A 25,726-nucleotide genomic window follows, 5' to 3' on the forward strand; every position below is an offset into this window, starting at 1 on the left:
GAGCAGGGTCCACATTTTCACTCTAATTCCATCTTTTAGCATGGAGTATGTGCACAGAACGAACGTATCCAATCCATTCAAAATGACTGCCTAGGTGACAATATCTAGTCACACCCTACCATAGGAAAAGAAACTACGTATTTATATTAAATAAAGTTTACTTTGTAATGCAGAGAGATTTGCTAAAGTATTAAGGTCAATATTAAAGGCAGGCAATAGGCTATAGGGACAAATGGTCTCCATCTATTTATTTATTTTTAATTGAAGGATAATTACTTTACAAGGCTGTGTTGATTTCTGCTGTACAACAGTGTGAATCAGCTGTGAGTAAACATATATATGTCCTCCTTCTTGAGCCTCCCTCCCATCTCCCACCCATCTAGGTCAACACAGAGCACTAAGCTGAGCTCCCTGCACCAGACAGCAGCTGCTCACTAGCTAAAATGGTCCCCATTTTAAGTGAACAGATTCTGAACTTGTTAAAGCAAACAAGTGCCTCTTCCTAAAGGACCTTCAGTTCTCTACTCACCACACTCATCCTCAGATCTTCCCTTGACCACACGGTATCATGAGATATTGGATTAGTAATAGGTAACATTTATGGGCATCATACGTGCCAAGCTCTGGACTAACTTTTATTGTATGATTTCATTTAATTCTTATAACAACCATCTGAGGTAAGTGCTATTAATGCTTCCACTTTATAAATGACAAAACTGAGGCAAAGCATTTGTTTAGTGTCCTCCCTGAGATCAGGGGCTTCCCTGATGGCTCAGTGGGTAAAGAATCTGCCTGCAATGCAGGAGACATAGAAGACATGGGTTCAATCCCTGGGTCGGGAGGATCCCCAGGAGAAGGAAATGGCAACCCACTCCAGTATTCTATTTTTTTTTCCCCCCATGGATGGTGGAGACTGGCAGGCTACAGTGCATAGGGTTACAGAGAGTTGGACACAACTGAGCAGCTAAGTGCACACACACGGCCTGAGATCTAAGCAGAACTTGAGTAAACCTGTCACTTTCCAAGCAACTCCTTCTGCACCTTCAAACAGATGAGTAATCCAGTTTCCAAAGAGAAATAGTCATTTTGTTTGTTCTGATAAAATTCAGAATTCAACCCTGGACGTACAACCTCTCTTTACAATCTAATTGACTCTATTTTCTTCTGAGAGTTGATTCTCTCTGTTTCAGTAAAGCTGGCATGGCTATTTAGTCATAAACAATCATAATCATGCATGAGACATAATTCTCACAAATTGTTTTGATATATTTTATGAGAAACAACACAATAATAAACATAAAACCTTTCATGCACCATAAATGTACATAAAAGAGCAGCTTGAGATTCAACATAAAGTTTTATAATAAGCATATATATGGTGAGAGATGTGTGTGAGCATGTCTACTTGTGTACAGTTATTTTAGGTATCTTGGTATTATATATGTGTGCATGGATTTTTCAACCATTAAACTTTGTTATTCAAATCTGTAATCATAAGACTATAGTAGACAGCTTGGCATTTCTAAAAGTCAGATAAAAAGAAGCTTCCCCATTTTAATCATTAGCAAATTTTCTCTGTTGTGTTCAATTATTTGATTTCACAGAGGTCCACTGTCAAAAGGACTTTTGCCAAGAAACTATAGATGTTTGGGTTGGTATCAAAAACCTGTAGAGTTATCAAAGTTTTGTTTCAGTAAATGTTAATTTGGGTTGCAGGAGGATGGACGTTTCATCAGGTTCCTAGAGGCAGTAAGCTGTAGATATGTGGTCTTACATACTAAAACAATAGTTGCAAAATAAGTTGTGCATTATTGAATGCAGAACTGTGATAATTATCAGGAAGTCATACATAGACAATAAATCATAAATATCCTAGTTTTGTTATTTCTTATGATCTGCTTTGCTGAGAATTGTGGTAACTGTGCTGTATAAATATAGCATTTCAGGGGCTATATTTGGACCTTGAGAAGTGAAAACTGTATTAAAAACACCACACTAAATTGATGTTCTCTGAATGGGTTCAGCCATAAGAAAGCACACACACATGTAACACACCCACAGACCAGAATGATCTCTCTCCCCACCCTCATGGATGACATACATCACTACCTTCCAGCTAGGATAAGCTATAGCTAGGAAAGGACCTTAATTCTTCATTTAAGAAATGAACTCAACTCTCACAGTGTTATGGTAGCTTTGAAAATCAAGAAGAATAGAGGCTGTTATTAGAAGAAAGAGTGAAATACTAGGACAAAAGAACCATAGAATAATATGCTTCTAGTTTTATTTGACACATTTTAAAGGCTCCTTACTGCCTACAGAGGAAACACTGCTGTTGTAGTGATTCCTAGGCCACTCAGTCCCTGTAAACAGTCCAATGTTACAGACGGATACGAGAATGTATTACGGACATCAATGTCCATGTATGAAGGAACTCTGACCCTTGGCTGAGACTCCCAGGCACACTCCTTATTTCTCTGTACCGGAAGGAGTCAGTGTGCATGGATATGGCATTCCAGGCTCTTAAATCTGAAATAACTCCTTACTCAGTGGTAAGCAGACGCTTCTCCAACACCTCTACACCCCTGCCATGCAGCCACTACCAGTCCTATACCTTGGGACTTTCTGGGCCTCCCCATCCATCAAGTTCAGGATTAGCTTCCTGCTCCAGAGCCCCTTCCGATTAGTGGGTGCTGGTATGGGACACCACACCCCAGGTTCCTCAAAGACCCCATTCCCTAGGATAGTCCCTCTGGAGGGCTGCCTGCCCACCATACACATCTGCTAGAGTTTCTCCTGCTGCCTGTATCCACATGTCATGCCCACTAGATCCCAGCAGGAGAAGACAGAGCCCAGGGTGTTGGTAACAGCACAGCACTGGGCAGGCAGATGCCAACTGCCTTTGGCACCATCCCACCTGGGTCCCAGGGTCCTCTCAGGGTGGGACCCACCCTGGGACCTTCCTTCCATCCGGTCTCCAAGTTGTCCTCACATGGCTACTTGTAGGAACAACAAAATCTGTGGACCTTGATGACTTTCCAGGAGATGGGGGTGGCAGGCAGCCCTATGGGTTGTTAAAAAATCTGAACATCTCTTTTGGGTACATGAACTTTCTCTGGTGTTGTGATTCAAAAAGGTAATATAAATGAGGACCCTGATTCACTTCCATCCATCAGATGTAGCCATAGATCTCAACTTACGATATGGCAAAGGTGAAATACACTTATTTTTAGGCACCAACTTGGTCATTCACGGCACACTGTCACCCCTCCTCCCCAAAATCCACACATACACATACATGCACACATACTGTATAAACATTTGAACAAATGAGTCTTTCAGAAAAGTGTAAAATTTCCAAAGTGTTTATATAGTCACTTAAAAGGAAATGAGAGCTTCATTAAATCCCTACAGGTACCAGATTTCTCCAGAGACACTTAAGACTTCCCATCACATTTTAAGGTTGAGGAAGGATCAAATCATACATTTTCTAAAAGTTGGCTTATAAGAAAATCAATTCTAATGAATAGTATATTGATATAATACTCATAAAAGTAAAGCATCGCTCCTTGAGAACCATAGACATAAATGTAAGCTCATACTGATACTTGCTTTTAGATGAAGCTGATTGGTCCAGTGCCCAATGATTTTGTACTCTGTACTTTTGTTGGTTATTTGGTACTGGAAGATGTCATAACGACCAGGAGCATCTCCATTTTCATTGAAAGTGACTGGTGTCCCAGCACTACCTGTAAATGTTTAGAAAACAATGTTAATAACTTTCCAGTGAGATAGCCTACTGGGCTCATTTTTCTCTAAGAAAAAAATAGTAGATAAAAATATATTGTGCATAGTAAGAGATATGAAGATTACAATCCATACAAGGACATTCTTGATAGCAGAGTATCTCTGACATGAAAAGAAGCCCAGACGTACATTCAAGAAGACCTGCCTCATTACACACATTAGAAAGTAAATGACGAGCATCCAAGTTAGGCAATGTATATAACAGTTAAATAAATAAAAGTTGATAGGCTAGATAGCTAATACCAGCTACAGAGAATGACAGTTAATAGAGAAGAGTGTAAATTCCTCGAAGCATAACAGCTATTGTACAATACAAATTATGATCAGTAACTCAGAATGTGGCAGGGGAACGTCCCAGACAGATTCCCTAGAGTTTTACTTTATTTGGACTTGAAGGCCATCTGGATCGATAGCCCCATTCAATGTTTCTTCTTGGCTTCCCTGGTGGTCCAGTGGTTCCATGCTTCCAATGCAGGCGGTGTGGGTTCGATCCCTGGTCTGGTAACTAAGATTCCACATGCTATGCAATGTGGCCAAATAAAATAATAATAATAGCAATATCACTTATAAGATGCTGCTTTTGCTACCTCTGCCCAAGAATTTATCAACATGGGCTACTCTTTGGACCCTCTTAGTGGGCGAGGCAGCGATCACTGAGAAGTCCCACCTCTGCTCAAATCACAGAAGATCCCCCAATTCACTGTGATAGTGTAATAGAGATGGGGTGGCCGGATGCAAGGAAAGTCAGCTTTTCTAGACTACCATTTCTCTCAGAAGCTTTAATCTTTTTTTTTTTTTTTTTTTTGTTTTGTTTTGTTTTGTTTTTTTTTTTTTTCATTTTATTTTATTTTATTTTATTTTTTTTTTTAATTTTATTTTATTTTTAAACTTTACATAACTGTATTAGATTTGCCAAATATCAAAATGAATCCGCCACAGGTTTACATGTGTTCCCCATCCTGAACCCTCCTCCCTCCTCCCTCCCCATTCCATCCCTCTGGGTCGTCCCAGTGCACCAGCCCCAAGCATCCAGTATCGTGCATCGAATAGCTTCTGCTCACTTTTACTTTCCCTCATCAACTTTTACATAATCACAGGATTTCTCTCTCTCTCCTTTTTGCTATTTTCCTCTAATTTAGGTATTCAAAAAACATGCAAATATCATTTTTTATTTGGAGGAAAATTGCTTTACAATGTTATGTTGGTTTCTGCCATACAACAATGCGAATCAGCCATGATTATACATATATCCCCTCACTTTTGAGCTTCCCTCCTCCCCTCATTCAACCCCTCTAGGTCATCACAGAGCACCAGGCTGGGCTTCCTGTGTTATATTCAACTTCTCACCAGCTATCTATTTTATGCATAGTAGTGTATGTATGTTGATGTTTTGGATTTATAAACTAATTGTATATATATATATATATCTCATAAAAAACATCCCATCCCAAGACCAAAGCTCCTTTTAGTGTACAGATAGTAACACAATTGATTGGAGGCAACAAATTTAGTTAACTATTAATATATATTAATAACACTGGAAATATTTAGTCTTATCAGTCCCCAAAGATCTGAAACCACAGCTCTCCCTCAAACTGATTTTCCCCTTCATTTTCCCCTCCATTCTGTGTTAAGAGAATCTTAACTTCAACAATAATCACAGGTTTTCAGGATAGAAAACAATCTCGACACCCCATGTTTTCTTGTTCCATCTATAGCCTCAATATCTATATAGAACTTCCTTTTCTCTAACAGTCTTTAGATATTGCTCCCATCCCACCCCCTTTATCTTCTTGCCTTATACTTTGCTATTTTGACAAATTCACCTAAACATGAATCTATTTCCTTTGTGCCTATCTTGTCTCTGCATGTTCCTTTTCCTGAATTTCTTCTTACCCTATACCAGGTTTAATTTCTATACTATTCAAGAAACTGTCCCCTACTTGCTATTTCTTTTCCATATTGTACTCTCCAAAAATATATGTACTGTTAATACTTATATATTTCAACTCTATATAGTTCCATCTTATAATGAATTTCTTATTCCAGGGGTCCCCAACCTCTGGGACCTAACGTCTAAGGATCTGAGGTGGAACTGATATAATAGTAATAGAAATAAAGTGCACGATAAGTGTAATGTGCTTGAATCATCCAAAATCCATTTGCCCCACCAATCCAGAGTCCATGGAAAAATTGTCTTCCAAGAAACTGGTCCCTGGTGACAAAAAGGTTGGGGACCACTGTCTTATTCTACTTGTGGAGTTTTTAAAGAAAACTAAAAATCACAAAAGTCTAAAACATTTAACTTATCAAGCAAAATGATGACCAGAACAGTACCCTGCAAATAAATAAAATCAGAATTTCACAGCAGCATTTAGGGCACTTTCCTCCCATTTCAAGGAGAGAAATCTAACAGCCTCTGTTCTCTGATTGTTCAGTCACTCAGTCGTGTTTGACTCTTTGCAACCTCATAGAGTGCAGCACACCAGGCTTCCATTTACTTTACTATCTCCTGGAGTTTTCCCAGACTCAAGACCTTTGAGTTGATGATGCCATCCAACTATCTCATCCTCTGTTGCCCTCTTCTCCTCCTGCCTTCAATCTTTCCCAGCATCAGGGTCTTTTCCAATGAGTCAGTTCTTCACTTCAGGTGGCCAAAGTATTGGAGATTCAGCTTCAGCATCAGTACTTCCAATAAATATTCAGGGTTTATTTCCTTTAGTATTGACTGATTTGATCTCCTTGCCATCCAAGGGATTCTTGTGAGTCTTCGCCAGTACCAAAATTTGAAGGCATCAATTGCTTGGCACTCAGCCCTTTTTATTGTCCAGCTCTCACATCTGTACATGACTACTGGGAAAACCATAGCTTTGACTCTATAGACTTCTGTCATCAAAGTGATGTCTCTGGTTTTTAATACACAAAGTTTGTCATAGCTTTCCTTCCAAGGAGCAAACATCTTCTAATTTCATGGCTGCAGTCACTGTCTGCAGTGATTTTGGAGCCCAAGAATTAAAATCTGACACTGTTTTTACTTTTTCCCCTTCTATTTGCCATGAAGTAATGGGACTGGATGCCATGATCTTAGCTTTTTGAATGGAGTTTTAAGCCAGCTTTTTCACTATCCTCTTTCACTTTCATCAAGAAGCACTTTAGTTTCTCTTTGCTTTCTGCCATTGTTAGTTACTCAGTGGTGTCCAACTCTTTGTGACCCCATGACCTGTAGCCCACCAGGCTCCTCTGTTCATGGGATTCTCCAGTCAAGAATACTGGAGAGGGCTGCCATTCCCTTCTCCAGGGGATCTTCCTGAGGAATCAAACCCTGGTCTCCCGCACTGCTGGCAGATTCTTTACTATCTGAGCCACCACTAAGATAGTAAGACTTTCTGCAATTAGAGTGGTATTATTTGCATATCTGAGGTTGTTGATATTTCTCCTGGTAATCTTGATTGCAGCTTGTAACTCATCCAACCTGGCTTTTCTCATGATGTACTCTGCATATAAGTTAAATCAACAGAGTGATGGTATACAGCCTTGATGTGATCCTTTCCCAATTTTGAACCATTGTTCCATGTCTGGTTCTAACTGTTGCTTTTTGACCTGCATACAAGTTTCTCAGGAGACAGGTAAAGCAGTCTGGTATTCCCATGTCTTTAAAATTTTTCCATATTTTGTTGGGCTTCCTTGGTGGCTCAGATTACAGTAAAGAATCTGCCTGCAATAAAGGAGATCTGGGTTTGATCCCTAGGTCAGGAAGATTCCCTGAGGAAGGAAATGGCTATCTACTCCAGTATTCTTGCCTGGAGAGTTTCAATACATTTTCTGTTCTCTGGAATCTTCTTAAAATTTGAACACAGTGTGAAAAATCTTGGATGAGATACCTGGCATTTACAAACAGTTAAGGGCACAAGAGATTGGCACAGCATGGAGGAAAGAGCACTGTTGAGAGACAAGGCCTGCTTATTCATGCTCACTTCGCTTTTGCATGTATTTTCACAACGTATGTATGTCTCTTTTCTTCAGTTGTCACATAGGGACTTAACGACAAAGATGAACATATTTACAAGTCTCAAAAATCTATATGCATTTAAATTATTCTCATCAGTTCACATGGGAAATAACTTTAGCTATAAATCAAGAAATAGGGAATTGGGGAATAAAACAGGAGCTCTCCTATCTCTTAGCTATTAGATACACAAGTGGAAACCCCTGTGCCACAACTGTTCGAAATATGTTCTTACTCTTAGGGATCCTGAGCTGTTGTTGCTGTTGTTTTCATTCAAGTCCAAATCTTCTGAGACCCCATGAACTGGAGCCCACCAGGCTCCTCTGTCCATGGGATTTCCCAGTCAAGAATACTAGAGTGGGTAGTCATTTCCTCTTCCAGGGGATCTTCCCAACCCAGGGACTGAACCTGCATCTCCTCCATTGGCAGGTGGATTCTTTACCACTGAGTCACCAGGCAAGCCCTGATCCTGAGCAGGCTAACTAAAATGGGAGTAATAATAATACTTTTGTCATAGAGTTGTTATGAAACTTAAACAAATACTTGTCAAGTACAAAGAACAATGCAGATGGTAATTAAATATTATGATAATAATGATGATGATTCACCCCATATGTATTCTCAGCAGACACCAATGCAGAGTAATAGATAGGATAATGAAAATCCTTTAAGTAATGTCTAGAAAATGGATTATGGAAATTCGATGGGTAAGAGATTACCAGATGATAATATATATATATATATGTGTGTGTGTGTGTGTGTATACAAGTTAAGAAATTTCACATTAATATCATCAAGTCCTGACATTTATATATGACTTTAAAATTCTGATATCATATACTCTGTGAATAAAGGAATATTTATTTTTTTCTAGCTTTCCCAATGTTGTCATATTCCTCACTTAATAGCTCCTTATCTCCTACAACAGCTTCCCAATGTTTTAGGAGAATGTCACTTGTGCAACATATTCTCATGAATATACTCTGAGTTATATATAATTCCTAGTGTGCCAGCTGTTTCTATATCTCTTTTTCCAACTTGGGAAAGTATATTAGAAGTCAAGTGAATTAGAACTATGTTATCATAAAAATAATTGCTCAACTTAGATTGTTGTTGCTTAGTCACTAAGTTGTACCCCACAGACTGTATAGTCTACAGGCCCCTCTGTCCATGGGATTTCCCAGGCAAGGATATTGGAGTGGATTGCCATTTCTTTCTTCAGGGATCTTCCCAGTCCAGGATTGAACCTGTGTCTCCTGCATTGGCAGGCAGGTTCTTTACCACTGAGCCACCATGGAAGCACCCCCCCACCAAACTTAGATAATTCAACCTAATTATAACAAGTTATACTAAATTTGGCATTTCATGAAGAGGCAGTAAACTAAATCATAAACACTATAAATAAGTAAATATATTCATATACACTAAATTATAATATACTAGAAATGTGGGTTTGGGAGCCAGATCACTGGATTCCAACCCCAGCACTGACACTTCTTAGACAGATGATCTCAGGTAAGTTATTTCATCTCCCTGTACCTCATTCAGCTCATTTTTAAAATGGGCTAATTTTAATTCCCACCTCAGAGGGATATGTGAGGATTAAATGAACCAATACACAAGAAATATTCAGTAAATAGTAAGCATTATACAAATATTAGCTATTATTTTTTTTATTGTTTTATGGCAGTGCTGTGTTTGAGATCCAGGGTCTATATGTGAACAGAAAACTCAGTGAGCTTGTATGGCTTTTCTGAAGTCACCCTTTCTAATTTTTGTTCTCCTCTTCCAACACAAGGTCACATATACTTAAAATCTAGTTCTTTAAGTTCATCATACTCTTTCTCACCATCCTGTTTTACACGTTATTTTCTATAAGTTTTCTTACTCCTTTATTCTAACTCTTCTTCTCTATGTATTTCCTTAAAGATGTGTATTAAAGGCATGCCTATAAGGAACCTTATCTTCTAAACCTGGAGCAGGGGTCCAAGGCCTCTTCACGTTCTGTCCTGGTCTCTCATGGCGCTATCATCACCACCATCCACACACTTGCACAATTCATCCCCATCCCTAATCAAAATATCCATCCAATGGATATTCATTGAGAGCTTATTATGTGCTCAATACTGGGTGGATCCTCTGCCTTCCTCACAAAACTGTAGTCTCCTTAATAAAGGCAGATTGCATCTCTTATTGTGGGCACTGCACCAAAGACTGTTCAATATTTAGTACGCAAACAATAAATTACACGAAAGAAGCACCCACTAACGATCCCAAACAAATTCATGTTCACCCTCTTCGTAACATTATAACTTCACTTATACCATCTTTCATTTTTTTATAGTAACAAATGAAGGGACCAAATCAGTTCCCTTTCCACTGTCATTGGTGTAGTGTTAGAAACTTCTTTTGCAACTTGTGTTATTAATCTGATTTCTGATATTGGGCTAGGTTTGCAGTAGAATTACTTCAACCCTTTCAGCCAAGAACTGATTCAATTCATATTGGCTTATTTCAAATAATTGCCCTGGTACTGTGGTCTATGTAACAAAGAACAGCCTAGAGTAGCTATGAGGGGCTATGGTGGTGGTGGTTTAGTCGCTCAGTTGTGCCCGACTCTTTGCCACCCCAAGGATGGTAGCACACCAGGCTCCTCCGTCCATGGGATATCCCTGGCAAGAATATTGGAGTGTGCTGCCGTCCCCTCCTCCAGGGGATCTTTCTAACTCAGGGATTAAACCCGGGTCTCCTGTATTACAGCAAGTCTCCTGCATTTCTGGAGGATTCTTTACTGACTGAGCCACCAGGGAAGCCATGAGGGGCTATGTTGTTTACTAATTTCTACAAGTAGAAATTTAAAAGGTCATCTTCAGTACTGAGACTGGGCATCTTGAAAAACAGAATTAAGTGGGATTTTGTCCAGAAAAAAAAATCTTGATAGTATAAATTTTTCAATATATTCATCAATGTATTATGTTTTACTAAAAACACAAGAAATACAAATATTTTTAGGCTAAATTCATACATATATAGTAAACTATGCTCTAGGAAATTTTCTTGTGTTTCTTTCCATCCTAGACTTTATTTCAGAAATTTTGAAGTGCACCAATTTTTTACATACCCTTCAATCAATGTGGGCTAGTGGAGAAATGAAACCAAAGAACATGGAGGCTGAGGGAACTTTTAATAGTCAGATACTGCTCTCAGAGTCTCTATATCACCTTGGATATTTTCTGCATGGAAATGCATGGGAAAAACTTTACTTTGATTACTAGGCAAGTCACACTCCAATGCGCTTTTGTAAGAAAAATGATCCAACGAATGAAGATTTTATTTGAAAATGTTGACTCTGTTGAATATTGTTCTGGGGAAGAGTATGCACTTGGGATTTGGAAATGGGGTTTGATTTCTCACTTTGCTGGTTACCTGTGTGATCCAGGCAAGTTATTCTCCCAAAACCTGTTCTGTCAATTGTCAAGAGAACATTATAACCCCAGCCCCCCTGGGCTATTACAAGGGTTACATAAGATGATGCACTTAAAGCACTTAATGTGTGACTGGCACACAACAGGTATGCAGTAGATGAAAGCTATCGTATCATTATCCATTCCTTTGCTTACACTTATGCTCCCTTGGTCTACGTTTTCTTATTTCCACAATGCAAAAAGCAATGCAAGAGTAAGCCATTCACCTTTATGTGTATACATTGTAAATATATTATAAGTATAAGCCACTCAGTGCATAGTATAGTCATGTTTATCGCTTTGCTTTCTCTTCCTTACTGCAAAACTATCCATTTTTCTTCTCATAACCACCTGTGCTATTTGGTAAGCAGAAAAAATAAGAAGGCTAAAAATAAAATCAGTTAATGTATTAATTTTTAGCACCCTTAAAAAAGAATATATGAGATGGAAGTCACTGACTAAACTGCCAGAGAAAATAGCAACTTGCAACAGAATCTCAATTACTCATGCTTTCCCTTTTCTTATCCAATTTATTTTTATCAAGTATTCATGGCAATCAATAAAGAGAACTGTATATTTGAATTAGAATCATACTAGAGTTTAATTATTCAGTGATCAGTCAGACTACTCTTACATATCTGTTACTTAGCCTTGGTTCATTAAAAACTTTAGCATTTGACTACTATATTCCCTTCCATCCATATTTCTGTTGATCATTTCTGGTGGCTTCATCATACACCTGAATGACTCTGCATCCTGGCCTCTATGTTAGCTGACGCTTATACTTCCAGTTTTCATTCTTTTCATGCATCTCACCAGCTGCTCTCATGATAAGACTCTAAACTCAATAACTACCTCATCTCCCAAACTTTGCTCTCTGTATACTGCCTTCCACCCTCACTGCAAGAATTCTATGAGCCCCTAAATTTATTGATTCTTTTATTACCCCAATTTCTCATTATATTTCACCCCCATGATAATTTCTCTTCCCTCCTAGTGTTCATAGGTTCTATGATTTTCCTTGCAAATGCCCTCCGTACTTACTTCTCCCTCTGTCCGATTTTATTCCTCTGCCAAAACACTCAAGATGGAACTCAATTGTATATCCTCTTTTTTTACACAAGCAGCTCAATATTGTTCAAAAAAAATCATACAACTGGCTGGTAAAGTCAGGACTAGATTGAAGCACGTGAGATGCCTGGGGTGTGACTCTGAGTTTCAGTGCCTCCCTAGATTCTGCACATTAGGTGTCCCATTTGCCTTATCTAGTCCTCCCCCTGTGCTCTGCTCTTACTTTAAATGCATGACCTCAGGGATTTCCCTGGTAGTCCAGTGGTTAAGACTTTGCCTTCCAGTTCAGGGGTGTGGGTTTGATCCCTGGTGGGGGAGATAAGATCCCATGTGCCTCCCAGCGAAAAAATCAGAAATAGGAAACAGAAGCAATATTGTAATAATTTCAATAAAGATTTTAAAAATGGTCCACACCAAAAAAAAAAATCTTAATGCCTGATGTGACCTCAGATTCAAATATGTAGTCAACACGTGTTCTTTGTTGATCCTATCACACTTCCCCCACTTTTGGATGACTGTTTCATGCCAACACATCCAACATCTTCCACCCCTGCCACTTCAGCTCATCTCAGACTTTCTCACTGGAAGAAAAAAAAAGCATCAATAAGACAAAAACTCCCTCCTCATTCCCCCACAGAACCTACAGTCTACCTGTATCTATGCTCAAATGATCCTCTTGTTGAAACACACAAGCCCCTGATCCAATCAAAGGTGTGCTCGTCCACTAGTACTAGGACCTCCTTCACTCTCACTCTCCAGGCACTTTCAGTCTCATCTTTTTGTTCTGTCACATCAACAGATTTAGACTGTCTATGGAAGGAATGATGCTAAAGCTGAAGCCTCCAGTACTTTGGCCACCTCATGCGAAGAGTTGACTCATTGGGAAAGACTCTGATGCTGAGGGGGATTGGGGGCAGGAGGAGAAGGGGACGACAGAGGATGAGATGGCTGGATGGCATCACTGACTCAATGGACGTGAGTCTGAGTGAACTCTGGGAGTTGGTGATGGACAGGGAGGCCTGGCGTGCTGCAATTCATGGGGTTGCAAAGAGTCGGACATGACTGAGTGACTGATCTGATCTGATGGTGGTCCCTTCAGTTTACAACTGAGTTATCATAGCTCTCATATTAAAAAAAAAAAAAGGCAAGCCAATAAATCTCATTATAACCTTACAGTTTCATTTATCCATTCTCCTTAACAGTTAAAATGAAAGTTTTTTTGAATGAGCTCTCCTCAGATTCCATTTTCTCATTTCCTATTAACTCATCAGACACTGCTAACTTGAAATATAACCCCTTAGCTCCACTGATGAGTCTCAAATGTATACATCTAGCCCTGAGCATAGATTTATCCAATTACCTGTATCTCCACTTGGTTGTCTGATAACCATCTTCCACTTTATGTGTCCAGAAAAAACACTTGATTTTTTTTTTATTTCCAAACATGTTCTTCACAGTCTTTCTCCTCTTAATGAGGAACTGAGGATTGTCTATCCATTCAATTAACTTGAAACCTAAGTTAAAATTCCACATATAATGGTAAAACACAAAGAGTGAACAAAAATTGTGGAACTTAGCTAATAGCTATGTATCAACACTGGTTCATTAGTTGTAATAAATGTACTATATTAAAAGCATGAAGAAAGTGAAGAGGAACTAAAAAGACTCTTGATGCGGGTGAAAGAAGAGAATGAAAAAGCTTGCTTAAAACATTCAAAATCATGGCGTCTGGTCCCATCACTTCATGGCAAATAGATGGGAAAAAGTGGAAATAGTGACAGATTTTCTTTTCCTGGGCTCCAGAATCACAGTGGATGCTGACTACTGCCATGAAATTAAAAGACACCTGCTCCTTGGAAGAAAAGCTAAGACAAACCTAGACAGAAGAGACATCCTTTTGCTGATAAAGGTCCGTGTAGTCAAAGTTATGGTGTTTCCAGTAGTTATGTAGTATGGGACAGTTGGACCATAAAGAAGGCTGAGTGCCAAAAAATTTATGCTTTTGAACTGTGGTGCTGGAGAAGACTCTTGAGAGTCTCTTGGACTGCAAGGAGATCAAACCAGTCAATCCTGAAAGAAAACAACCTTAAATATTCATTGGAAGGACTGATGCTGAAGGTGAAGCTCCAATACTTTGTCCACCTGATGCAAATAGCCAACTCATTGGAAAAGACCTTGAGGCTGGGAAAGATTGAGGGCAGGAGGAGAAGTGGGTGACAGAGGTTGAGATGGTTGGATGGCATCAGTGACTCAGTGGATATGAACTTGAGCAAACTCCGGGAGAGAGTGAATGGCAGGGAATCCTGGCATGCTTCAATCCATGGGGTCACAAAGAGTCAGAAATGACCCAGTGATTGAACAACAACAACACTAATACAAAATGTCAATTACTGGAGAAAATGCGTGTTTGAAGGCATGAAATAAGTGAACTTTCTATACTGTCTGCTCACTTTTTTCTATAAAAAGTTATTCTTTAAAGAAGTTTAAGTAACTCTCTGGTGGTGCAGTGGTTAGGACTCCATGCTTTCAGTACCAAGGGTGTGGGTTCAATCTCTGTTCAGGGAACTAAGATTCTGCAAGCCTCATGGCAAGGCCAGATAAATCAATCATCCAATAAATAAAGCTTAAAAAAACTAAAATAAATAAAATTATTTTCATTAAAGCATTTGTGTAACCTATCATATGTAATATATTATGATATCAAAATATAACCAATTCCCTGGTGACTCAGATGGTAAAGGATTTCCTACAATGCAGGAGACCCATCTTCGATCCCTGGGTCAGGAAGATACCCTAGAAAAGGGAATGGCACCCCACTCCAGTATTCTTGCCTGGAGGATTTCATGGACAAAGAAGCCTGGTAGGCTATAGTCCGTGGATTATACACAGTCAGACACGACTGAACAACTAACACACACACACATACAAATGTTAATGAGATATTTTACTCATTTTTATATATCACATCTTCAAAATTCTATATATAATTTAGACTTACAGATCATTACATTTGGATTAATGGTATTTCAAATGCTCAACTGTCATCCATATTTAACAGTGCAGGTCTAAAAGACCCACCCCTGCCTTTACTAGTTCCTCCCCTAAAGAGCTGCAGATCCATCCAAGCCTGACCAGTGGTTCAGTGGATGCCACAACTGGAGATGAGATCCTAAAATAAAATTCAAACTGCACCAGTGGTAAAAATCAAACAAACAAAAGCCCACATCTAAGACATCAACACATCCTGTCTCCAAAACACATCCAGAATTGTCCAGTTCTCTCCATTTCCTCTTCTCTGCATTGGTCCAAGCTACAACTGATCTCTCCCTGAACTGCTAGCCTGGTACCTGTGTGATCAACAACAATCCACTCTCCATCCTGTGGTCAGAGTGAGACTGTGAAACACACATCAAATCAGATGGTTTTTCCCCCTAAAATCATGCAGTGCCTTCCCATTCCACTAGAATAAAACACAAAATGTTTATCATGGCCCCAAAGGCCTTGTTAATGCTCCAGCCACTCATTTCCATATTTCATCTACCCTGGGCTTCTTTCTCTTCCTCTGAAGCATGAAATTTGCTCTATTTCAGAACTTGGGGGGTTTTTTGCTCTATTTCTCTCAATTCTCTGCCTCTCTCTCCCTACTCTCTCTCTCTCTCCCCAGCCCTCTCTCTTTCTTTCTCAAATGTTCTTCTGAATTGGATCTTTGCATGACCCAGGTCCCTCTCATCATTTAACATATTACATATAACTTATGGGCTTCCCAGGTGGAGCAGTGGTAAAGAAACTGCTTTCCAATACATAAGACTCAGGAGACGTGGGTTCAGTCCCCAGGTTGGGACGACGATGTGGAGTAGAAATGGCAACCCACTCCAGTATTCTTGCTGGGAGAATCCCACGGACAGAGGAGCCTGTTGGGCTACAGTCCATGGGGTTGCAAGCAGTTGGACATGACTAAACACACACACACTCTCCACACACACACACACACACACACACAGTATTAATATAAAATAGATAAACAACATAGACCTACCTTATAGCACCGAAAACTATACTCAATATTTTGTAATAATCTGTAAGAAAAAATAATCTGAAAGGTTTTCTTTAACTGATTATTTGAGCATGTGAAACAAATAGGAAAAGGCATGCAGTCAAATCGGATTTCTAATTCTCTCAGCCAACCTGCCTTCTTGATTTTGTCATCAAGAAACTGAACTGACAACAGTACTTTCTATTGTGGAAATGTCCTTATGATCTTGCATTAAAAGTGTTTTAAAAATGAAAAGCATCATTATCATGAATGAATAGCACTATTTGAGAAGTAGAAATACAGCCTGTAATTGCACTGATGGTACTCAAATAAGGTGATTGAATGTTTCATATGAGAAAAGCTCCATTATTTAAGTGATACACGTTTCGGGGAAGCAGATCAATTAGGAGGTTTAAATAAAATCTTTCATAAGAAAAGTGACCTGAGAGACGATTAAAATATCAAATGTTTGTTCAAAAGAAAGAACTGGAACGTTCTTCTACTCCACCATCTTGAGAGTTAGTTATCTGAGAATACATAATAAGTAGGCATTTTTAAGTAATACTTTTTAAAAGGAATTTGGAAACATATCAAAATGTGTTGCAATACTCAGATCTCAGTATAGTTTCATTCTCTGACAGAATTCTTCTCTTTTCCCAGAACAAGTTAAGCCCTTTATTGTTTCTATTTGGAGGCATTTAATACCATATATTCTCCAAGCCAGGCTTCAGCAATATGTGAACCATGAACTTCCTGATGTTCAAGCTGGTTTTAGAAAAGGTAGAGGAACCAGAGATCAAATTGCCAACATCCGCTGGATCATGGAAAAAGCAAGAGAGTTCCAGAAAAACATCTATTTCTGCTTTATTGGCTATGCCAAAGCCTTTGACTGTGTGGATCACAATAAACTGTGGAAGATTCTGAAAGAGATGGGAATACAAGACCACCTGACCTGCCTCTTGAGAAATCTGTATGCAGGTCAGGAAGCAACAGTGAGAACTGGACATGAAACAACAGACTGGTTCCAAATAGGAAAAGGAGTACGTCAAGGCTGTATATTATCACCCTGCTTATTTAACTTATATGCAGAGTACATCATGAGAAACTCTGGACTGGAAGAAACACAAGCTGGAATCAAGATTGCCGGGAGAAATATCAATAACCTCAGATATGCAGATGACACCACCCTTATGGCAGAAAGTGAAGAGGAACTGAAAAGCCTCTTGATGAAAGTGAAAGTGGAGAGTGAAAAAGTTGGCTTAAAGCTCAACATTCAGAAAACAAAGATCATGGCATCCAGTCCCATCACTTCATGGGAAATAGATGGGGAAACAGTGGAAACAGTGTCAGACTTTTTTTTTTTTTAATTCTTTTTTTTTTTTTAGTTTTCAATTTTTTTATTTTATTTTTAAACTTTACAATATTGTATTAGTTTTGCCAAATATCGAAATGAATCCGCCACAGGTATGCCTGAGTTCCCCATCCTGAACCCTCCTCCCTCCTCCCTCCCCATACTCTCCCTCTGGGTCGTCCCAGAGCACCAGCCCCAAGCATCCAGTATCGTGCATCAAACCTGGACTGGCGACTCGTTTCATACATGATATTATACATGTTTCAGACTTTATTTTTTTGGGTTCCAAAATCACTGCAGATGATGACTGCAGCCATGAGATTAAAAGATGCTTACTCCTTGGAAGGGAAGTTATGTCCAACCTAGACAGCATATTCAAAAACAGAGACATCACTTTGCCAACAAAGGTCCGTCTAGTCAAGGCTATGGTTTTTCCTGTGGTTATGTGTGGATGTGAGAGTTGGACTGTGAAGAAGGCTGAGCGCCAAAGAATTGATGCTTTTGAACTGTGGTGTTGGAGAAGACTCTTGAGAGTCCCTTGGACTGCAAGGAGATCCAACCAGTCCATTCTGAAGGAGATCAGCCCTGGGATTTCTTTGGAAGGAATGATGCTAAAGCTGAAACTCCAGTACTTTGGCCACCTCATGTGAAGAGTTGACTCATTGGAAAAGACTCTGATGCTGGGAGGGATTGGGGCAGGAGGAAAATGGGATGACAGAGGATGAGATGGCTGGATGACATCACTGACTCGATGGATGTGAGTCTGGGTAAACTCCGGGAGTTGGTGATGGACAGGGAGGCCTGGCGTGCTGCGATTCATGGGGTCACAAAGAGTTGGACAGGACTGAGAGATTGAACTGAACTGAACTGAACTGATATATATATATAAGTATATATGTATGTATAAGTATCTTAAGTCTCCTGCATTGGCAGTCAGGTTCTTTACCACTAGTACCACCTGGGAAGACCACATATGACTTCCGTGATAAGTTTTAATTAAGCATTTTATCTGTAACAGTGCTACATTTAAGAGTACATTTATGAAAGTGAAGTGCCTGTGTATGTGAGTGTGTGTGTGTGTGTGTGTGTGTGTGTGTACACATGTTCTTGCCTTTTCAAATTTGCTGTGTACTAGCAGGAGGTCTCTGAATATCTAGTCCAATGTGTTTTAAATCTGGATTTAAAATAGTCAAATTTATCAATTTTTATAATAACTGCTTACTAAGAGCTTTAAAATTTTGCTTTTGATATTTGCATTTTTTAATCTGCACATAGTTGGCTTATGGTGTGAGGGTGGGAAATAATTTTACCTTTTTCATATGTTTATGTTGATAATCAGCACTACTCCCTTTTCTAAATGACTGGACAGATGCTTTATACCTAAGTTAAATAGAGGAATGTGTCTTTTTTCTTTGGCCTTTCCCTCCTATTCCATTAATTCCTTTGTGTGTCTTTGATTCTACATCAGACTGTATGAATTACTAAAGTTCCTTAAGACTGATAATGGTATGACAGGTTCCCTCTCCCTGATCTTTTTCTCAGAAGTATTCTGACTTCTCTTTGCTTTCAACTCTTCTGTATACAATTTAGAACCATTTTTTTAAGTTCCATGGACAATTATATTTAGATGATGATTGGAAAAATATATAAAATCTATAAATTAATTGAGGAAGATTTGATATCCTAATAATATATTCCTATACATAAGCATAAGTTGTCTCTCAATTGTTCAGATCTACTTTTGCAATATTTATGCAGTCTTATAATCTTCTTTCCATAGCACTTAAACTTTTTTATAGACTTACTCTTAGGTAATTAATATTCTCTGATGCTATTGCAAATGGTGTCCTAAATTATATTATCTACTATTTGCTGCTAGTATAGAGAATTCAGCTGGGGTTGTTTTGTTTTGCATTAGTCTTTTATTTAGTCTAGGGGTTCTCAGTTGGAGGTGATTCCATCCCCTGGGGTATTAGCAAAGTATAGAGATAGGTTTGCAATCCCAGGTGGTACTAGTGGTAAAGAACATGCCTGCCAATGCAGGAGACATAAGAGATGGCAGTTTCAATCCCCTGGGTTAGGAAAAGCCCTTGGAGGAGGGCATGGCAATCCACTCCAGTATTCTTTTCTGGAGAATCCCATTGACAGAGGAGCCTGGCTGGCTACTGTTCATAGGGTCACAAAGAGTGGGACATGACTGAAGCAACTTAGCAACAGCATCAGAGACATTTTTAGATGTTACAATTGGGGGAGTGGAACTACTGGTGATTGGTGGAGGAGGCCAGAGGTGCTAATAAACTTTCCACAATCCACAGGAGAGCCACCTTTAATAAAGAATTATCTAGTTCAAAATGTCAGTAGTTTTAAGGCTGAAAAATTTTTGCAAACTCTATTATACTTCAGGACTTGTATCTATAAATTCTTAAAACTTCTTAGATTTCTATATAAAGAATCATGTTCACTGTAAATAATTGAAATTTTATTTTCTCGCTAACAATTCTTATGACTGTAATCTTTTTCTTTCTTCTTTTTCTATTGTACTATCTAGGATCTTCAGTGCGATTTTGACATGAAGTGGCAGTAGTGGACATCCTAGACTGCCAGTCTTAAGTGAATATTTTTCACATTTCTCATTTAGGATTATGTTTGATCTAGGCATTTTATAGGCATTTCTTTTCTTATTGGTTTAAGTTCCTTTCATCCCAAATGTATTAGTATTTTTATCATGAGTATATTTTTAATATGAGCTATGTATTTTATGGCATCTTTTGAGACAAAATATTTTTCTTTTAATCTGTTATTGTGATGAATTACATTTATACATTTTAAGTTATGTCATGGAAGTTTGTCATGGGATGTATCTAACCTGATTTCAATATTTTTTTGCACTGTTGGATTCAATCAGCTAATACTTTGTTTAGAAACTTTATATTCATACTCACATGTGAGATGGATCCATAATGTTTCTTTCTTATAATTTCCTTTTTGTTTTGGTTTCAGGACTATCCTGGCTAAATAGAATAACTTGGAAAATATTCCTTTTTTTCCCTCTCTCTGCAAGAGTTTTTATAAAATTGTAATAATATCTTCCTTGAAAGTTTTGTGGAACTCACCTGGAGTTATTTCAGACACAATCAAGAGAATGAATAAGTTGATTGTGATATATGAACTATTTATACAATAGAATATTAAACTGCAGCCAAAGTGAATGAACTGTAGACAGCCATAAACATAGATGAATTTTAGCAATGTAATATTGAGTGAACAAAGAGACTACCAAAAATACATTTTACAAAAGTATACATGATTAGAGGAGAAGGAAGGAACCTGGTAGGCTACAGTCCATGTCAGACATGACTGAGTGACTTCACTTTCTTTCTTTCTATAGTTCCTTTTGGAGAAGGAAATGGTAACCCACTCCAGTGTTCTTGCCTGGAGAATCCCATGGACAGAGGGGCCTGGTGGGCTACAGTCCATGGGGCCGCAAAGAGTAGGACATGCCTAAGCAACTAACACACACACACACACACACACACACGATTAGAATTTTTAAAATTTGCATGCTTTTTTGGGAATATTTATGCAAGACATATGCAGCCTGGTGTGCTGCAGTCCATGGGGTCACAGAGTGGGACATGACTTAGCAACTGAACAACAACAAAAACAAATGCAACACAAATCAATTTTAAAAGGTAGGAATGTCAACTGTTCAGGAGGGAGGTAAGGATGGATTAGTGACGAAAATACATGTTTGGATACTGCTTTTTATCAGTCTGAGCTTTTGGGGACAGGGGAATATTTTCAAAGATGCTTCCTGGATTCTTTGAAGTAATCAAACTAACTAAATAAATAAATGAAAGTGGACCTTGCATGGAACAGTGATAAGGATGTGTCACTTGCAAAGGAGCCAAGAGGAGAAAGAAACAAAGAGCAAAGGGAGAGGGTGAGGAAGAGAGGCAGTAAGGAAGCCTCTCTTAATGAATGAAGGAAAGGTAGAAATAATAAGTAAAAGAATGAAAGAAAAGAGAAATACATTAATTATGTAAAAAAAGGAAGGATATATTGAAGGACAGTACTTTAACTGTTGTATAATTCTATGAATTAACTGAATGCTATACTTAGCTCTGCTATTATGCCCTTGGAGAATATGAATCCTCCCTGTGGGTCTATGAACCCAGACAAAATAGGTCACAAAAGAATTGTCTTCATCCACTTCTCTAAAGCAGCTTTTCTATGTATTTCTAAATTTTATATTTGTCAAGCTTCTGTCAGAATTCCCAGTTTATAAAGTATAACTATCTGGGATTAGGATCACATTATATTTTTAAGCCAAAAAGCTTAAATTACTTTTTTATTATGAAGATGATTCTGAAGAGTAAAATAAAGTTAAAATTCACCTCTTGCCAGTTGAGTTATTACTTTATTTCCTGCCGAATATCAAACTGTTCTTTTATCTTGGGTTATGTATGCCTTTGTAAAATTGATTGTTTGAAATATCATTAACATACAGTCTTTCAATGTATTTCATAATTAATATTTTGTTAATATTTATAGAATCACAGAAAGTTAAAGACAGACAATACTATAGGAATAAATGTCAAAGTGTCTAAAGAAATGGATAAAATATCTAACTAGGAGAGATCTACTCGTTTCTTATAATAATTTATATATTGAATTAAAAACAGGGTATCAAATCATTTATTTATAATGGATCTGATTTTCTATAATTACACAAACTGTCAATGTATATTATGCCACTCTGATAAATGTGAATTGTCTCTGTTACCATGGTGACTTGAGGTGTTTCTCCTCTATGCTGCATGCATAACAATTTGGAGCATAATTAAAAGAAACAGTGATATATGTAAGTAAAAAACTGTCATAAATTTAAAAATAAAAGTATAGTTTGACTTTTGTATATCCTTTTCATAAGCTGACCTATTAAATGGATGAAAATAATAACTATTAAATTAGGTTTTATTTCAAATATATATAAAATACTTATAAAAATTATTTTCTGCCCCAAATGAAATATGAATAATTATCATAAACTAGAACTCTCAATTCATATTCTCTGATCACTATTAAAGAGACAGAAATTTTTAACATAAGCTTTAAAAAGATTAAAAATTAAAGCAAGACTAAGGAAGACAAACATTGAAAACTTCTAAAGATTCAGAAAAAAATAAGTGTTCATGTTAATTAATTCTTGAGTCAAAGATAGCTGAAACTAAAATTATAGAGTACTATTTAGTGGATATCAATAAATTTCAAAACTAGAAGACATGTCAAGCCTTCTCTCAGAAAAAATTTAGTGAATTTAGTGTTTATTATTGCACATGGCCTACAGGAAATATAGAAAAAGATTTTTATATTTGTGAAATAATAAATGGCTTTTTAAACATGACATCAAGTAAAAACTACTAAGGAAATAATCAATAATTTTAACAACATAAAATGTATAATTTTCATGTATCAAAAATAATTTTAAAAGAATCAGTCTAGAGAAATATAAGAAGGGATTAATACTCTCAATATGCAAGGAGTTCTTGAAAATAATAAGAAAACTTTAGCACTCTAGCACAACTGGGAAACGAACAGAAAATCTAAAAGTAAAATATATACAATTACAGTAAATGTATATGCAATGATCCATCTAATTAGTAATAAAAAACATTAATGAGACATGAATGTTCATTTCATCTAAATATAAATATCATGGGTAAAGGTGGGGTAAAACTGATACTTTCATACTATGTGGATAAAAATTTAAATTTACAATCATTCTGGAGGCAAATTTTGAAGATTTAACACACTTATTCTTTGGCTCAATATTAGACATTTATACTATAAAAATGAGCAGGTACAAAGTGTATACATGTACAGGTATACATGTGTACAAAGACACATGTATAAATACATTAACTGTACTATTGCTTCTGTACTAGGGTAATGGGAAAAAGTTAACAATCTAAATGGATGTAGATACATGAATCTTTAGGCCATCTTTCTTTAATACAGGAAAAATAGAAACAATATAAATGTATATCAGTCAAGGTATGGATAAATAATGACACATCCATACAATGGAATATAATGCTGTAGACAAAATCATTTTGGTTAAAATGAAAACAACCTGTACTAAAACAAATGGTTGAGACAATGTTCATTACACTGATATTCTTATGTAATTTAATGTTAAATTTTGAAAACCTTTAAATAGCTAAAAGCACATTTTTTTTCCAAAAATCATTAGGAATTCTTAAAATAATGTATATTAAAACAATGTCTCCCTTTTCGTAACTATGCAGTATGTTTTGAGTATCCATATTAACAAGGGATTTAAGTCTCCATTTTACAATTAGTTTAGTTTAGCCTTTACATCAATTACCAAAGAACAATTTCTCATGTGTTCTAGCACATGTATCACAAGTACAGTAAAGAATAACACTTTCATCTTAAAAACAGAGGTACATGTTTTAAATCTATGTTTATAAAATTTTCCCAGTGTATTAATTAGCATGGTTTTGTACTGGAATGCTATATAGAAATTAGTTTTAATCAGGAATAAATTTCTTGGTTCATTTAAAAAGAGAACTGGGTGCATTATTCATGATTATTATAGAAAAAAAACCTGTTGTCATTTTCAAGTTATGTTTTACAGAAACTCATTGAATTAAAAAGCTAATTAAAGAATGAAGAGCAAGTAGAAGTGTTTTAAAGTGATTCTAAATATGTCTATGAAAATACAAAGTTAGTTCTCTGTCCAGGCCATCATCAACTCTCTCTTTTCAACTGCTTCTGGCATTCCTATGTCCCAGGTCATAGCACCCCAAAAAATATGTCCTGAGGAATATCAGACCCTGCCTTGGGAATTTCTGTAGCTTTGCACCCTTCTCATTAACTGAACCTAATTTCACAAATTGTGAAGCTTTTGTTTCTCATTTTCCTTGTTGCGTTTGTCTTTCAAAACTCAGCTCCAGACAATTTAATCTCAGTATTGACTTAGACCCTCTGTGTGACCCCATAGACGGCAGCCCACCAGGCTCCCCCATCCCCAGGATTCTCCAGGAAAGAACACTGGAGTGGGGTGCCATTGCCTTCTCCATTGACTTAGACCCCTAGAGAGATCTACCTGTCATGTTAGCTATTGACTGCAAGTTCCACATTAGTAGAGCAGAGTGCTTACTAACCTAACCTGGTCCTCCTAGACACCTAGTACTGGGCCTTTGTCAACACCCACTCCTTGGCCTTCCTGCACTTTCAGGGCAATTGTACCTCATCGTCATCTCCACTCATCATCACCAACAGCATCAACCAGTTTCAAGTCCTTAGTGCTTGGTAGACATTGTGGATATGCACAAACATAAGGTTATCCTTTACTTAAGTTAACCCATGAGATCTCAGTGATTTTATCTTTCTTTAAAGCAGTGATGTTAATGTTTAATGTTGACTTTTAATGATGGAATGTTAAATAATGAACATGAAGGTCAGGACCGAGCATCTATGCAAAGGGAGAAGGGTCTAGTGGTAGTAAGTTGGTACAAAAGTAATTGCGGTTTTGGACTGTGAATTTTTTCATTATAACTAGGCCCAAACACATGTTTATTAATCAAAATAGGAACCATTACAATCAACATATTTTTTACAATAACAAATAAGTTTGCTTATTCCTGTAGTGTAAAAAGCTGTGCTTGTAGATTCGATGAACTCTTGGAAAATACTTTCTGCCTCCTGCTGGTTGTTGAAGCATTTCCCCTGTGAAAAAAAGTTGTCGAGATGCTTGGAGAAGTAGTAGGCAGTTGGGATTGGTGAGAGGTCCGGTGAATATGGCAGAGGAGGCAAAACCTTCATAGTCCAATTCATGTGACTTTTGAAGCAAGCATTCGTTCTGTAACTGCAGTTGGGAATTGTTGTGCAGAACCGGGCCCTTTCCGTTGACCAGTGCCAGCTTCAGGCGTTGCAGTTTTCGGTGCATCTCATCAATTTGCTGA

General features: G+C 37.6%; 1 protein-coding gene across 5 annotated transcripts in view; it reads right to left on the reverse strand.

Annotated features, from left to right (window-relative positions):
* GRM8 (glutamate metabotropic receptor 8) overlaps window positions 1-25,726 on the reverse strand; it is an 865,522-nt gene that overhangs the window by 182,338 nt on the left and 657,458 nt on the right. For all 5 annotated transcript variants that reach the window (XM_044946845.2, XM_025291464.3, XM_025291463.3 and 2 more), the window contains one exon: window positions 3,613-3,749. In XM_044946845.2, coding sequence (XP_044802780.1) covers window positions 3,613-3,749 — 137 coding nt within the window. The remainder of the gene's footprint in view (window positions 1-3,612; window positions 3,750-25,726) is intronic.

The sequence above is a fragment of the Bubalus bubalis genome, chromosome 8 (genome assembly GCF_019923935.1).
Source record: "Bubalus bubalis isolate 160015118507 breed Murrah chromosome 8, NDDB_SH_1, whole genome shotgun sequence".
Taxonomy (NCBI): Eukaryota; Metazoa; Chordata; class Mammalia; order Artiodactyla; family Bovidae; genus Bubalus; species Bubalus bubalis.